General features: G+C 36.5%; 1 protein-coding gene and 1 long non-coding RNA gene across 6 annotated transcripts; one reads left to right on the forward strand and one right to left on the reverse strand.

The window, feature by feature from the left end:
- Positions 1-5122: 5122 nt before the first annotated feature.
- Positions 5123-10643, reverse strand: LOC126053999 (uncharacterized). 3 transcript variants are annotated; one of them, XR_007510597.2, is made up of 4 exons: positions 10466-10643; positions 9745-9783; positions 9424-9552; positions 5123-5260 (listed from the first exon to the last, which is right to left on the reverse strand). It is a non-coding gene; the product is annotated as an uncharacterized LOC126053999 (long non-coding RNA). The 3 variants fall into 3 exon arrangements; XR_010277664.1 differs by lacking the exon at positions 9745-9783; XR_007510596.2 differs by lacking the exon at positions 10466-10643 and having other exon boundaries at positions 9745-10155.
- On the forward strand, positions 10630-16700 carry LOC110383328 (longitudinals lacking protein, isoforms H/M/V). Of its 3 annotated transcripts, none has more exons than XM_021344104.3 (5): positions 10630-10927; positions 12358-12498; positions 12876-13052; positions 13503-13803; positions 16384-16700. In XM_021344104.3, exons 2-5 carry the CDS (start codon positions 12385-12387, stop codon positions 16626-16628), a joined length of 837 nt encoding a protein of 278 aa, XP_021199779.3. In that variant the 5' UTR covers positions 10630-10927; positions 12358-12384; the 3' UTR covers positions 16629-16700. The 3 variants fall into 3 exon arrangements, with proteins under 3 accessions (XP_021199779.3, XP_021199780.3, XP_021199778.3); XM_021344105.3 differs by having other exon boundaries at positions 12363-12498; XM_021344103.3 differs by having other exon boundaries at positions 10630-10923.
- Positions 16701-17878: the final 1178 nt, after the last annotated feature.

A 17878-nucleotide genomic window follows, 5' to 3' on the forward strand; every position in this document is an offset into this window, starting at 1 on the left:
GATCTTCACAAGTGGTAACTTCTATACAATCTATAACAATTTCGCGTTTTCACAGCTCACACAATAAATTAACTCACGACATCATAGTCCTGACCAAAATTACCCTCAAAATGCTTTATTCCCATACATTAGCCAAAACCACAAGTGACTCCCTTCGGACATTTAAAACCGTTTTTGTGGGCTATAACGCCAGCGCGGTTATTAGTCTCAGGCATTCTCCCCTGTGTCATATTCCAATGAGCAGTATAATGTTATGCCATTCTAACTCTGAATAAACAAACTTCAACCGGTTAACGTTAAGTTAAAGATAACATATAACATCATGTCTGTTTACCTCTGACGAAGTTGTAGCTACTTGGTTGTATAATGTACTTGTATCCTGAAGATCCATTTGGTGCAATAGTCTTGTCGACTGCCGAAAGAGGGTTGCAGGTTTGGTTCCTGTTAGGGTCCATATTTGTGTAATTTATGATTGATCGCGATAATATTGCTTTTTTAGAAATAATGATAAAATGTGGGGCATTTGATTATTATTCCCATTGGGTGCAATAGAAAAAAGTGTCAGTCATTTTCTGACGAAAATTCACATCTGTTCTCCCTGGAGCTGTTGGTGTACCATGGTCGTGGTAAGTCCTTCGAATGACACTGGCTATCCTCTAATGGAGTAACTCAACATCCTCAGTCATCGATTACCTGCTAGGTTTCTGACTGTCCAAAACAGTACAAGATCAAAAATTACAATCGCGACTTCTTTGTGATGAAAATATGAGGTAAAACCTTCGAAGCAGTCCCATCAAAAGGCGAAAAAACCTCGATAAATATTTAATTCCCCTCCCTGCGTACTTTTCGATAAAAATATAATAACGTGTTCTAACATTTAAATGAATCTCACATAAAAACAAGTCATAAAAAAGTATTTTCTTTAAAAAGTTTCACATAGAAATTGTTACTTCACCGCGTGTCAGGAGTCGGGAGTTGTAATCGTGAAAAATAAGGGAATTATACCGTCGGGCGAAGCCTGAACGTATAAATTTTCAATCCTTCACAGAGTGACGTGTTATTTGCGGTATCTTATACAAAGCTTCTTTATAGTCAGACTTGTTACCAACTTATTTTGCGTTTAAAGTTGCAATTTTGTTTATTACAGAGTCGGTGTTGCGCTCATGTAATATGGGTAACGTTTCGACGTGACTGAACAGTTCATTGCACTAGTTATATTCTTAACGAAATAGAGAAATAAAAGAAACGCAATCAAGCATCATATTATTGAAATGTTTGTAAATACGAAACAAAAGTATTCTACAAACTTTAATGACAAGCTTGGTGCTATAATCGACCCTTCTCAGCATAAGCAAGCCCAGCAATGAAACAGTTGAAAACAATAAACGAAATTGTACGTGACAATAATATATTAATAACAAACATTTCTATTGCTATTCTTCTTCTTCCTTCGGCTTAATTCATCAATTAATAAGTAATTGATATACCTTTAACCTTGAGATATTTAAAATTATCTTTCCGCATCTTGAATTCACGATCGTGTAACGTCAGATTCGCTCAATATGGAATTGAAGCTTACAGAAGGCTCGTTTACATAGGTAAAACGAGCCAGTAGATCTTCAAATGTTAGAACCTCTTTACGCCAACATTTTTGAGTGAATTTATTATTCCAGGTATTCCAATTATGTTAACTTGTAGGTGTTAAAGTGTAATAATATGCATACTTACTTTGCAGCCAATAACATTTAAATCTCTTAGTTCTCTTAGGCAACTATTGTCATCAGCCAGGTACGATGACATGTTGCATTGAGAATTTAAATCATCTATGGACCCCGCTAGTACCTACTTGACTAGTATAAGCGCCCATAAAAACTAAAAATATAGAAAATTTAGTTAAACTTTCGTTGCCATTAAACTCCTGAACAATTAAATAAAAGCTCAAATGTAATGCAATATGTTACACTTAATACTGGTTACGTAACCAATGTGTGCTGGTAAGTAATCCGATCTTACTCGACTGCCTACTGGAACGACGTAAACGAGCCTTAGAGGATTTCTGTGTGAGCTAAGCTCATAAACGAAGCACAGGCTTACGATCAAAACTAGCATGGAAATATTGAAAATATTTCTGAAAATTGCAACTAGATAGCATAAACAGATTTTGATATCAACCCATAAGTTTTTAAGGCGTATTTTTTTATTTTGCTGGTATTTTATATGGGAATTAAATGCATGCGACACCGTATTGGGTTCAGAATAAAATTTGAGTTCGTGAATCGAGATTTTCTGCAGTGTAGGATGCGATTTGAGGATCGTATGCAGAATGTCAATTACATTACTTCGAGTGTAGTGTAGGTATGGGATGCGTAGTTCGGATAAGGAATTTTGTTGAATAAAATCAGCTTTAACGTTTTGGAGTTTGTTACTTATTGCCTTCTCAATACATAAAAAAATGTGTATATTGTAGTAGAACTTAAGTATATAGGGCGCGATAACTACCTTAAATCAGAAACCAAAAAAGTGGAAACTAGTCTTAACAACGAGGACTAGTCGCCCCCAAGTAACTGGATTGGGGAGGTCTGATAGGCAGTCGCTCTTTATAAAACACTAGTTCTAAGCTGCATTCGTTTAGATTAAAATAATTGGGTATAGCTATCCAAAAGATAGGTTGCAATAACCATTTACTATACTTCTTAGCAATTCCGAACCATTGTCCAAAAATAACCTGCACACCCGGTATAGTTTAAACTGAAAATCGAAAACTTAATTGGTGTCGACTACCTTTTCGGCCTATAACAGGCGTCCGCAGAATCTGTGTTCAGAGCAAATATTAGTAAGGCTTGTGTGTTCTTTGTGTGCATTTGTTTGTTTGTTTGTTTGTTCGTGTGTTGCTGAAGTGACGATACTGTATGGCCATTGAGAACCATAGTTACTGTTATGGTTAGGGCGGTGTAGTTTGAAGCAATTGTGGAGTAATAAATAGATGCCTAGGGTTAGTTAGATTACAGTATTGTTTGCGTGATATAAATTTCATATTAAGTTTCAAGTCTATGCTAAAATATTTTTTGTCAAGATTACCAAAATACGAGCCTTCAACTAGGTAAATTAAATTCAATAATTTTTATTTACATTTGAGCTCAATAAACTATGTTACGCATTGAGAAAACTGAAAAATGGAGTCGGTTAAAGTATTGATAAATACGCGCCGTCGCTGCACAATTGCAGTAAAATATGACAGTCAGTCGGGGTCTTCGAACTCGCTTAATATTCGTATATCGCAGTTACATTCAAACGCATTCACAGTAAATAAAATACCAATTGTCAACATCAAATTCAATTCGATTTTTAGTCGTTTCACTCGGAAAGAATTTCGTTGGAGTGTCGTAAAATAGCTGGGGACTGTCGCACCGACCGTTCCCGCGCTCTGACGCTCTGAACCGAATAATTCACGAGACTTTCCAACAAAACTCAAACTGCAATCCTTCTAGACCTTATCCCAGACACATAAGATCCATTTTAGATTGCACAAATCATTGTTAAGTTAGCAGAAACCGGCTCCAGCAAGCAGCCGCATCGAAAATCCTTTTAAAAAGAATTGAGCGTCCCCTCGCTGCAAACCTTTGCACAGATAAAGGTTTATTTAAAAATATATTATATAGTATATTAGTTTGAAAATATGTAGCGCTATTTATTACTTTATATTACGGGCTATATTTTTAACTCATGGAGGTGGAAAATCCTAAGTAATGGCGATAGTGACCTTTCAATGCGCAGACGCTATATCTTTCGGAGAGCCTAATTATTCAGTAAAGGCATAATTATTACGAGGGCAGTAATTATCAAAGGTTAGGGCAGATAGCTAAGAGTTAGTCAATCTCTGAAACGAGTTTAAAAGAGATTAACAGGCGAAACGTTATTAGAATCAAATTTTAAACAGAGAGAGATTATCGAAAGTTAAAGTACCTGCTCCATTACAAACAATAACTTCTAAATCCAAACTTTGTGTGACCGTTTATTTCTTCTAAAACAAGATTATTTCGCCTCAGCGACGTAGGAAGGAGGATTCGTACTATCGAGAGCCATTCATAAAGAAAGAATACCGATATTTCTTTCTTTCCATTCAAACACAACTTGGTAAATGTTTTACTATACCTACAAGTTGTATACAATGCAACGTAAATGTGTGTTTTCAATAAATTGCAAGGATTGGTTTGTCTCTCATACATTAGCTTTCGACCGTGGTTTCAACCGCATCCTGAGGAAAATTAGGCTGAAAGTCCGTTTGTTTACTACGGTTTCACACAAAAACTACTTAACCCTAGAAAGATAATCATATTATGACCAACATTAAAGATAATGATTCCACAGATTACTATAATAGTTACATGATACGTCTTATAGACGTATTAAAAGTTTACAAGTGTATAATCAGCACTACAACTTTTTAACCGATCATCATGAAACTTTGTACACATATTCTTGGTGGTACTAGACTGAATATAGGATACTTTTTAACAACACACCACGCGGGAGAACCCGCGGGCGGAAGCTTATAAGACTTGTTAATTTATAAGCTACAAGTATTACTGCACAGTTTCTATCAACATTAGTTAAGTGATTGAGGAACAAACATCCAGTTTGCTGGATAGACTAATTAAAGATAATAATTTAAAAACTTTTAGCTTTATTCAGGAACTCAATAAAAAATGGCAGGCAACTTTTGCCAAAGAGTCCAAAACGGGCTTGATCGAAAATCGAACTGGCCACCGCCTCCACGTTTGACAAAAAATGCAAAAAAAGGTGCGAATACTGCAAATCGCTGTGATTCCAGTATATTGCTTTTCATTGTCTCGTTAAAGGTGAAAAGAGTTGTTTTCAGGATAGTTAATTGGTCTTAACTAACTCTTAAAAAGGTTAGTGCCTCTATAAGTATTGCTGGGTCTCTTGAAAGAATATAAAAGTTTAGAAGAATTTGTCATATATGATGATCATGGCGGGACATAAAAATAAATCGCTTTGAAAAAAAAAACCTTTGGAACAAAGTTTTAACTATTGTTATTGTAATAAAATTAAGTAATGTACTCAACATAAACAGTTCGTAAATCAAACAGCATTTACTTTATTTGAATTTATTTATTTTCTTCTTTTATTGTAACATCAGTCATTGGGGATGTTCCAATCCCAATGAGTTCGGAAATATCTTGCCACGTGGACGCATCAATCATCAGCACCAAGTCAGATTCCAAATAAGCAGCTTCCACTGAAAAAATACGATACATCATTATAGTTAATCTCCTTGACAAATTACATCTCAATCGGTTCAGCGGTTTTAGCGTGAAGTCGTAACAAATAACATGTACTACTCGTATCACCGCAGCCGCTCGATACAACACACTACTCAAAATCAAAATCAAAAGTCATTTATTCAAAGTAGGCTGAAAATCAGCACTTTTTGAACGTCAAATCTACGAAAGACAGCCCCCAAAACGCCCGCCCTTCACCACTTCCTATGTGTTTCTGCTGGGAAGAAGAAGTGCTGAACTGATACCTCTTTTAATGAATCCTGTGTTTCGGATGTCATTGAACATCCGTGACAGTCGTTACGGGTAGTCAGAAGCCAGTAAGTCTGACACCGGTCTTACCAAGGGGTATTGGGTTGCCCGGGTAACCAGGTTGAAGAGGTCAGATAGGCAGTCGCTCCTTGTAAAACGCTGGTACTCAGCTGCATCCGGTTAGACTGGAAGCCGACTCCAACATAGTTGGGAAAAGGCTCGGGACTTGATGACCTCTTTTAATTAATCGGTTAGACTTAAAGTCGACTCTAGTTACAAAAATTCTAACCAGTTGACAATATGTCAGCGAAACGGTAATGCTTACGCTATAAAGTTGGTGCCAGCTGTTACGTACATATTTTAAGTATGCAATGCAACTACAAGTTATTTCAAAGCACCCCTATGCACCGAAATAACACGTAAAAGTTTAAACATTTGCAGTTGTGCTACTAAGAGTTCGGGAAAAACTACACGTGTAGTAGTTTATACTTCGAGTGTAGAAAAAACTGGAACCGCCTCGATGACCATAGAAATGCGAAGTCTACCAACTTGCAAGCGTCCGTAGGCTAGGCGACGGAGCAAATACCTACTACTTGCACGCCACTCATGCATTTTCGAACACATCGCTTGATGAACACATGACATGAATAGGAAGGGAGTGAGTGTCAGTATGACGAGTGACAGGGGAAAATGAAAGAGGATGACATATTGCGACCCCAAATAAAATTGGGAACAGGGCAGGAAGAAGATGGTCTTGTACCTTCGGCAAAGAAGGAATGGCAATTTCACTCATTGAATAAGCGTTGACCCGATTCTCTTGTTCCTTTGGCATGACAATTTCGTCTCCGGTTGGTTCAAGGTCTAAGTTCGCCTGCCTCATATGAGTGTAGGAAATTCAAGCTACTAGGTTTTTACAACGAACCTATTTAAATACCTAGTTTCGCAGCGTATTCTAGATACATAGCCGACATTCTTTGTCGTAATATACAACTAGATACCGCTGCGAATGTACGCGAATTCAACTGATATTTAGTTTTTTCTAGTTCAGGATTTTTATAGAAAAAACTACTAAGTACAACGTAGGTACATAATGAAAGTTGTTGAAAGAACATTTGTTTTTTCTATTCGCCTGCCATATGGTTGCAAGAATCTTATGTTAAAGTTATTGTTTGACTCTTATATTGTACTGACGGTAGGTATGTATATAATTAAGCACAGGTTTTACCCAGAAAAATGCACTGAGATGACTGAGTTTTTTTTTTTAATATAGCACGGAAAGCAATCATTACGTAAGTCAAGATACAAACTTTAGCAGTAAGTATTTCTTTAATAATCAAAACATAAAAGGCAATAAATAAATACTACATAAAACAAGAATCGAATACACAACAATACACATGAATTTCAAGCCCCGATAAGATACACCTCTGTTTATCTAGAAACTGGGAAATGTCCGTTCATTAGCAAATGTACGGCGATTAGAGCTTGCGGTTCCTAACGCTCTCGTTTGACGTACGGCCTAATGATTCAAGCTCCAATGCAGGGAACTGATCCCGCCAGGGAACTGAGCTCTCTAGCCAGGGAACTGACAATGGAGAACAAAATGACAAGCGGAGGTGCCATAACGGCCTGAGGCTGCGGGATTGTTCGAAAGAGTTACCGCGGCTCTTGTACATAAAGGGCTTAAGAAGGAACATGATGGGTTTTAGTCATTAAGGGTCTGACACTCTTTCACCACTGTTAACCCACAGCTGGAGGAGTCATTTGCGGGTGAGCGGGGGACGAGGAACGTTACTTGGACCCGACAAACTTTTTGTAATACCGAAAATCGTCGACAGATGTCTCAAAGAACCCGAATGCCTCGTTAGTTCACTCATAACTGATCGTTTTGGTCATGCTCACTGAAGAAATTTGACCTAGAAGCAGGCGCCTGACCTACGTGCATTATGGCATCTCCGCTCATCTTTCATTAATCCGTGTAACTGAGCTGCCTGCCTGTACTTGTGTCTGTAATCCCTTTTTAAGCTGCGAACAGATTTCAGGAATAGACTGAAAACGTTCGTATTGATGGTACCTATGCTCCTTGATTCGAAAAGTTTTCGATAACGAACTGAAACTGTTAGTAATGTTTATGGTTTTTTTATGGAGTTTTGGTGTAAATATACCTATATGTCAAAGTTAAGATGTAGAATTTCGTATACTAATACAGTAAAGAGAAAACACTTATTTGTTTGTACCCTGAAGGCTCCAAACAAAAAAAAACAAAAACGACTCCGAAAATCAACCAAGGATAAACCCTAGTATTTCATTAAAAATGAAAACGTCTACAGGTAAGGTAATAAAACAAATAATAAATGCGTTTCGATAAATAAAAAATAAATAAATGAGAAAACTCATTAAAACTACTAATTACAAAGACAAGCCGCTAATTATTATATTTATCTAAATTCAATATGAACTCATTTAAACTAGATAAGGTCACGAGGTCAAGGACAATAAAGGTACATTCTATTTGATTAAAAACCATTTAACCATTGGATGACGCATTGATCTATTCTTAAACGAAATAAGAGTAACCCGGTTAAATATTTGAAATAGTATCATTATGATAATATTCTTTTAATTGTCTATTTACAAAAAATCATCAAAGAAAAGTCGTGGTGACCTAGTGGGTAAAGAACCAACCTCTCGAGTATGAGGGTGTGGGTTCGATTCCAGTTCAGGCAAGTACCAATGCCACTTTTCTTTTCTTTCATACAAACGTACTTTCTAAGTATATCTTAGAAACCAATGGCTGATAAAAAGGTGAAGGAAGACATCTTGAGGAAACCTGGACTATATAGTCTGAAATCACCAACCCGCATTGAGCAAGCGTGGTGATTAATGCTCAATCCTTCTCCGTGTGAGAGGAGGCCTGTGCCCAGTACTGGGACGATAAAAAGGCTGTAACAGTAACAGAATAGTACCAGTAGGTACTAAAATTACATTTTTAATTACTATGCATAAAATCTTTGTTACATTACATATTTAAAAATCTTATGTACTCCTTCTATGTACTCTCTTATGTACTCCTTCTATGTACTCTATTATATACTCCTTCTATGTACTCTCTTATATACTCCTTCTGTGTACTCTCTTATGTACTCCTCTTACATACTTCTCTTATATACTCCATTTTCATACTCTTCTTTTAAACTCATCTGATGAACTCTCTTATGTACTCTCTTATGAACTCATCTCATGAATCTCTAATTAGATTACGGGAATCAGTTACCTCGGCACGCGGGTGTAACCGCGAGCGGAAGTAAGTATAAAATACATTTAAACATATAAAATTAGGTGAAAATAAATGTAAGATTTAAATATGCTATCTGACTCATTCAATCCCGAATTTGAAAGGAGAATAAAAACAATAATAAAATTAACTAAAGGTACGTTTTGAATTCTTGCTGCCGACTGCAACTGCCGACTGCACAAGCCGCGACTGCATGAAGTCGGCCGCAGCTGCACTAGATAGATAGATAGATAGATAGATATGGGTTACTGGTTTGTATGTATTTACATGAAACCGTTTTGGATCTAAGCGGCAGCAGCACGCGCAGTCCCTGTCAGATATCGATGTCAGATGTCAGATATCTCCTGCCGGGGCTGCGGGTTGTTCGAAAGAGATACCGCGGCCCTGGTACATAAAAGGCGTATGACGGAACACGACGGTTTTTAGTCAGTAAGAGTCTGACACTCCCTCACCGCTGCTAACCCACAGCGGGAGGGGTCATTTGATGATTTTTGACGTCGGAAAAAAAAAAGATGTCAGACATCTGACGGTTAAATATGTATGAACACTGCGTTAAATATGAAATCAATTTATTACCTCTCATTTGGTTGATATTATTAACAATTTTCTTCATCTTATCGAGCTCTTTCTCAATAGCAACTTTAATATTATTGAAGAAATCTGGATCGGGTATATCTTCAGTGGATTTACTCGAACCCTCCATTTCTAATAAAAAATTGAAATAGGATAGATAAAAATAAATACAAAATGGCGAATTTTTATGAATTGTATTCAGACTTAAACATGTTTTATTCACAACTAGGTCCTCTGTTTTCTTTGAATACATTGACATTTGAAAACAGACTTGACTTAAGATGCACCCATTTAAAACAAAAAATGATGCAGACTCATACTGACCTGCTTGCGTATTCTAGTAGTAATAAACACTAACAAAATCTGGAAATATTTTCACAAAATATTAAAAACTTTATTTGATTTCAACTCGGCGCCCTAAAAAGTTTGACAATCGGAAACGCAAACGGAGCGGGAAAATGTACGGAACTTTTTAAAATCAGAATTAGGTCAACGATTGCACGCGATCGTCGACAAACAGCCAGATTATACTAAAAGAGTTTTTAACACCCGAAACTGTTCATTCAAAAAAAGAAGTGAATATTGTATGAAAGTATAAATTAAATTAAGCTTTGCTATTTTCTTTTGTGCTTATTGTTTGTTTGTATCGAACAAAGAATGTCTATGATATTTAACAAGGAGTCCGTAGATATTAAAGCAATATGAACAATCTAAAATATTTAAGCCCCTTCACAACATTTACGAACGAAATTATTTTATCAATGTCAGTATAAAATCTCTAAAATGTCGCCAACCAAACAGGGCTTTGTCTAAAACTTTTAATAATTATCCGTCATTACGGCTTTTAACATAATTTTCTTGACAGACATACTTCGCTGCCAGTAAGATTGTGTTAATTACGTACTTTGACTTAATAAAATAAGAGATAGATTACATTAATTTATCAAACGACGACGGAAACTTTCTTATTTAAATACGGAGTCATTTATTTCCGGAAAAAATAAGGAAAGCAAACAAACTAACAAAAAAATATCATCGTGTTTACCTATTTTGTTTTGAACACATATTTTTTCATGCGTGACAACAGCAAACAAGCTCATACATCGTACAGAAGGGAACCACCGAATATTGTTATTTGTAAAAGCCATCACAATGCATGAAATAACGATCAATTAGCACAAACAGTCGAACAATGATGCCAATCATCTCGGTCGAGCGAACTAAATCTGTTTTTGGATGAGTTTTGGTATGTCAGCCGCGTCACACGCCGAATGTCATTGGATTTATAAATACAATCAGCTCCAGAAATAGGTGGCTACAGGTTTTCCAGGCGTCCCGACCTAAAATAAAGCAGCCTGGATTCGTTAACAATATAATTGTCTCCACTTGGGACGTGCAACGGACTGTGAGCGTAAGAACATTTGTGTGCTTTCTGTAAACTAAATAGTGGCCATGGATGATGAGGATGTACAACAGTTTTCTTTGCGCTGGCACAATCATCAGGTAGGTGAGTAATATTTTATTTTATCAACACACCCACCACAGATGAACAGGTACACTTACAGTTTTTATCCTTGAACACTATTCTTTTTGCTTCAGTCATACAGCCTATGCGTTTTTTTAGTTGACCTGAATTTTATTTAAAAAATATATATTTTAAATGTAGAATAGTGGCGTTGTTTTTTTTTCGTACGTCATCATTTATCGTAGGTTGTTTGAATGATATGATTAATTAGTTAATAGCTTTGTTTAAATGCAAAATATAAATTTTAATCTGTTCAGCGTAATATTAATATGAAAATATATTAGTACGTACTTGTTTTATAATGTAGGAAGTTTTAAACTGTAAGAAATAAGGAAGCGTTGTGTTATATTTAAGAATTTTATGTAGCGAAGTAATTTTAATACTGTAATATAGTGTTGCAATTGTAATGTAAATATTAGCACCCTTGCTTAGCCTTGTATTACCTTTGCCGATGACACTAATGGCCATTCCCGATATCTTATCCATCCGTTGTTTTGCTTACTAGAGATAGGAATTAGACATTACTTGTACGGGGCTAAAGTCACAATTATATCTCTAGTAGTCATATCAAAAGATGGATGGAATATTGGGATAGGCCGTAAATAGAGAGGTTACTAATAGATCACACGCACACCGACTAATCGACTACAGAGCTATACTAATATCGATTAAAATTAGTTTTTAATTTCTTTTTTTTTCTTGTATTGCAGCAGCTTTATGGTTGGAATCCGTCTATGGTACATTATGCTATTTTTCAATAGATTTTTTTTTATGTCATTACTTTTATTTTTGATTAGATGCCGCGCTGCATACCATGTCGCAGGTTCGATTCCTGCAATTGGGGCATCGTGTAATAAGAGAGTACATAAAAATAAGTAAATTAGAGTGGTGAGCACACTCACAGAGCTCATTTTAGTGTATGTTCTAAGATTAATATTGAAAAAGAAAACGCATGTTTTCTAATAATGATGTGAATGTAACATTTTTCAACAAAATATGAATAAAGAGAAGTTAAAACAATTTCATACCTACATAATTAATTTTAAGAAAAACAAACTACGACTTATTTAAAAGGAAAAATAATCTAATGTTTACGTAAACAACGTTAACTAAGCTGCTTAGGATGTTAAAAAAGCTAGACTACAAATAAAATAATCACCTAATTAAATATTTTTTTGCTTATAATAGCTATCTAGGCCGAGTTAAAGGCATACCTACCATGGATTATAGTTATTTAAATCTTAGGCGAGTAAGAAGAACTTATAATTTCAGATTATATTTCAATACCGATCTTTTCTTTACAAAAAGTTTCATGACCATAGAGTGCCAACCAACCTATTTGTACCACAGACGGATTTCTCCAGCAAGGCTGCTGCGGGCCATAGAAATAAAATGGTGATTTTGCTCAACAGAACAGTTTGATAGGAGCCCTAGGTCGTATGTTGAGCAGTGGGATCCTGACTGACGTCACATTGAGTGCTAGTGGGACATCCGTGAAGGCACACAAACTTGTTCTCGCTTCTTGCAGCCAGTATTTCGCTCAGCTGTTTAAGGTAAATAAATGTTTGCTATTTCAAATATGTTTTTTTTATTGAAGTATATATGGGTGGCGTCTGTAATATCCAGAGCAAAAAATTTTGGTTTTGACAAATTAAAAAAATAATAAAAATCAAGTACTATGATGACAAAAATAGCGCAGTAATTTGTCGCATCGGCTACTATGCTCTGTCGCGAGTTCGATTCCTGCAAAGGACATCTAAAATCGTTCTGAGTGATTTGTGCGTAAGTGTAGGTATACATACATATGGGGGTATAAGGGCTTTACGTTGACCTTTAGCAATGCACAAAAAAACCTAGCATGTGTGTCATAGTATGTATATATATATTTTTTTTTCAAATATGTTGATCCAATATCCTGGCCCCATTCCAGGAAGTGGAAGCGGAGAACAACACGCTGGTGGTAGTCCTGAGCTGTGACGCGACGGAGTTACGACTGCTGCTGACCTTCATGTACACAGGGGAGGTGACTGCTTCCAAGAGCATCTTACCCTCGCTGCTCCGACTGGCTCAGACCTTGAAGGTGTCGGGACTCACTGATGCTGATACGGTAAGTTACTCTATGTACTTACCACCCATGTTTGCAAAATAAATGATTTGATATGAAGTTGGTACTTATTGCATTTTCTGGTACCTTTTCATGGTGGATATGATGCTGTGGTTGATTGATCAGGCTGATGCTTTAAGGCATAAATTAAATTATCCCGAGTGGGGGTTTTGGGCATGTTAAAATATATGAAAACACACCCAGAATAAAGGAGGTATTCCTGGTGTGGAGCAAAGTTGTGGGCATGGCGCGAGACATTATCGCAGAAATCTACCTTATTCTTGTTTCCGGAATTTCAGTTGCAGTAAATACAGTTAAATAGGTATTCGATGCGTGTTTGTGCTCAAGCATTTAATCTGTGATGTAGATACCAGTACCACAATCTGATCACGATCGATTTTCAACAGTAGATTTATATCGATCACACCATAACGCAATCTTCTATCATTACAGAACTCAACCCTAACACCGACAGAGCCCGAAATCCAAGAAGAATTCAACCCCCCCGTGAAACTAGAAACGAAGACCGAAGCCCAACCCCCCCTCATCATCAACGACAACTCCAGCTCCAGTTCCAAGCTCAACTACGATGAAATACTATCCCCAACGATCGAGAAAGACGGCCATTTTGTTAACGACTTCATAGTAAAAACCGAGAAGGATCGACTGAGCAAATTAGACCAGATTGTGCAGAATTTGTATAGCACCCACAAGATTGGCAACCCTCCTGCTGCGACTTTGGTTAATTCTGGTGGTAAGGAAACTTTTTTGTGTTGTCATATTTTATCATTAACATAATCATATCAGTCTATCCTTTTGGGGGTACATAAAGCAACCCAGAGCAGATTTTCAGAGAACTTGGTGATTGATACATCTCCGCCTCTGAAAGAACGTCATTTAATGCTTTAGGCCCTGCGCTTGATCTCCTGTCCTGTCTTGTCTTGAAAGTGAGAAAATAGAGCCACCGTGTCTGCGTACGCTTTTGTTCTTCGTCCCATGCTACTGGCTGATCTTGGAGCACAGCAGCAGTGACCTATTGCCATCCAGTGCTGAATGTACGCCCCCGAATTCAAAAGTCTGCACTACCCGCCATCTTCTTCAAATCCTATTCAATAATCGTCACTGTCAAATCGAAGATATACTAAAGTGAAATTCTAATTAGCAAAATAATATCTTCTATTAATTTAATAGAACAGGCTTTCTATAGCACAAAAGACAATTTACAATTTTAGTCATAATTACAAAAAATATTCATAGCCTAAGATTTTAAACAATTCAAGAATGAGTTTAAACTTTCAGATTTTGCGTTTATTTAATTTATTCTAAGTACCTAGGTTCTTATACTTAAACAGATTGCAGCAAGTAAATTGTTATTCCATTAGTGAATTTAGATATGAATTTGATTTAACAACAATGAGTTTCAAGATTTTAAGAAGCTCTTAGTGTCTTTAAGTTTCTAAGATTTTAATTACTTTATATAACACTTTTAGTGTACAACGGTATTACGTAACTTTATATTTTATCATGCATTAAGTACATTATAAATTATAATGGAATGGTTAGGTGTCCCATCTAATTATCAATACCTATCAAGGTAAATAGGTACACACACTAACAACTATTATGTAAATAAAACTCAACATTTTTAAAACGACATTTCAAAGGGTTTTTCCCCATCGTGATTCGCTCGTGTTCAGCCTTACCTGTAGGTACTTATACTTACTTGATCTGTTTTCTTGAGAAAAAAATAATACGTCACTGTCAGAGCTTTTTCCTCGAATTCGTGGTGCCTGTAAATAATTTGCATGGTAGATAGAACGGAAATATATACATATGAGGAAAACATATTTCAAAAAGAACTATCTTCTACCAATAAAATGTTTGCACATTCATCGCTTTATTGGTTCACATCCTTTCATCTCGTGAAAAAAATACGATAGTAACTTCTTACATACTTCACTTAAGAACAGCATCTATAATAGACAACTAGTTTCCGTTCCCGCCAAACTTGATGGCGGCTCACAACTGATTTCGGAGCAGAAGTTACCCACTGCATAAGTGTCTGCTACCTATGGTTTCTGGCAGCGTTTTGTCCTATTTTACGAGCCGCAGTCCTGCAACAACTACCTATACCTACCTATCGTTAAATCTGACCCCAAATAAAATTGGGAACAGTGCAGATTAACGTATGGAAGCCATTGCTTTGAAATCTTAAGTCTAAAGACTTGAAGATCTTAAGTCGAAAGTAGTTACGTGTTACACCAGTGTCGCTTGCAGCATACGGCACCTACTCGGATTCACGCAAAACCAGATTCGTCATTATATTTAGCCTTTCTGTATACTACTGCAAGGAACGTGCTTCTTCTCACACAGAGGAGGATTTAAATGATCCAAATTAGGATAGGTAGGTTCTATTTCTTTGTTAAGCGTAAGTAGGTAAGACCCTTATCCTAGTCTTACGTGTTTTTCAGTATGTAGCACGTTTGGGAAAACAAGTGATTAATGTTCGCGGAAATACGAACATAGATCAACTGTTTTCGAGTAGGTAATCATTCCAATTCATCAATAAGTTTGTATTCTACTATTTCCCCTGTGGGTTGACAAAAATTGCAAAGTTCGAGCCCATCTGTTTCAGTCTTTACATAGGTACCTATTCATTACCTTCCTGAAGTGAAAATCAATACCTACTAGGTCTTAGGCACCTGTCAATTTTTTTTTTGTAGTAATTTACCCCGCTGAGAGGGCAGCGTAAAGGAGTGTCAGACTTTTACTCACTAAAACCCACCATGTTCCTTCTTAAGCCCTTTACGTGCCAGGGCCGTGGTAACTCGAAAAATCCAGCAGCCCCGGGGTACCTTCCCATTTTACTACAAAACTGTTTCTGTCTGGGCTAACATTCGTAAGATAATGTAAATTGAGTATAAGATTTTTTGACTCAGTTCAGGTCTCTATTCAAACTTGCCAAGTATGACTCTTGCAGTATTTAAAAATAAATTACAAACAATTTTAACTGAAAAAGCATACTAAGTACACGATCCAAGATTTCCTATATTATCGACCAATTAAGTATTCCACTTCCTTCCTCCTTCCTCCGAGCCTTTTTCCCAAACTATGTTGGGGTCGGCTTCCAGTCTAACCGGATGTAGCTGAGTACCAGTGCTTTACAAGGAGCGACTGCCCTATCTATCTGAATTATGTATTCCACTACCCAATAATTATTGTTTGCCTTAGGCAGGACATATTGATACTCGAATATAGTTTTAAGATCTGTAACTTACAACCCACAATAAACATACTTTGACTTTGACAGATTCTCCTTAACTTTTACTCTCAGTTACAGAGCAACAAGATCCCTACGACAGAAAATGGCGCATGAACAGCTCAATCTGCACGATATGCAACAAGCGTCTATCCAACCAGTACAACTTGCGCGTGCACATGGAGACGCACGCGGGGCGGCGCCACGCCTGCCGCGCCTGCTCGCACGTGTCACGGTCCCGGGATGCGCTGAGAAAGCACGTCGCTTACCGACATGCGCCGCCGCAGCATAGGCCCGGGAGAGACTTGTCCACTATCTAGGACGGGTCATAATACAAGGTGGATACGACTTTTGGAATAAGGTATAAGGTACTTATGAGGCCAAAGTTGTTTATTATGAAAAACGATGTAAAGATCGATGAAAAAAAAAACTTCTACAGTTTATTGAATAAAAGAGAATATTTTTTGCGATTTCGCTGATAATCTGAAATTCTTTAAAAAAAATACATATTTTACCGAATGCTCCAATACCTAATTTATGTTCTTCCATAGTGTATCCACTTTGTGTTACTTAATATCTAATCTAAAGAATGCGGAAACTATGCAAGTGCTTCAGCACGAACCAGAATTAAGAAACACCAACAACATAGCGAATGATAGCACAGTTGCCTAGTTTTCGTATTATTCAGGACTTTATGGCCCTTCCTTAAGCTTCATTGAAAAAGACAGAAATTGTAAAAACTCAAAATGATGTTCACCAGATATTTTTACCGTTAGGTAATTCTAGTGAAGACAAATCATTCAATTCATATGTTTTAGAAAACTTATAAAAGTGACAATGTCGAATACCCACCGACGGTATATTACCAAAAGAAACGTTAAAAAAGACGAATTTGTTACATTTTTATTAACATTATTTAAATTATTGTTTTGTTTCCAGTTCTTCATTGTTTATTAACATAAACAATAACTAATCATAAAAAATATCAATGGTCGTAGCCATATTTTTTAACGATATTTTATTTTTAATACGGTCAACACTCGTCGTGTGTTGCCATAATCTGAAAAGGGTTTTTCTGGCTACGCCCTACTTGTACTTAGTTGATTTAAATAATAATATAATTTAACTAATGGTTGTGAAACCTTTCACTATTGTGAACTTGGCCTTAGCAAACAATTGCAATATAGAACAATTTTACAATGCTAGTAATTTTTACTCTGTATTTATTATCCATGTTTAAGATATAATAGGAGTGTTGTGTATTAATGTTCAATTTTTTATATTATTCTGTGATAAAAGGAACTAACGACAGCGTTGTGAAGCCAACTCTATTTATTAACCGACTTCCAAAAAAGGAGTATGTTCTCAATTCGATCGGTTTTCAGTTGAATTTGATGAGCAATAGCACAAATGCGATAGCTGCTTATATCCACACTCTATACAGGTTGTGTAAATGTGTGATCGATGGTTCCTCAATTATTTATTTTGATGTCACTCCAATACAAAAATTTATTTGGCTTTTTATTCAAATATATTTGGGCTTGCTGTCCTGGCGAGCTATGTACCACCA

This window comes from Helicoverpa armigera, chromosome 23 (assembly GCF_030705265.1).
Source record: "Helicoverpa armigera isolate CAAS_96S chromosome 23, ASM3070526v1, whole genome shotgun sequence".
NCBI classification, from domain to species: Eukaryota; Metazoa; Arthropoda; class Insecta; order Lepidoptera; family Noctuidae; genus Helicoverpa; species Helicoverpa armigera.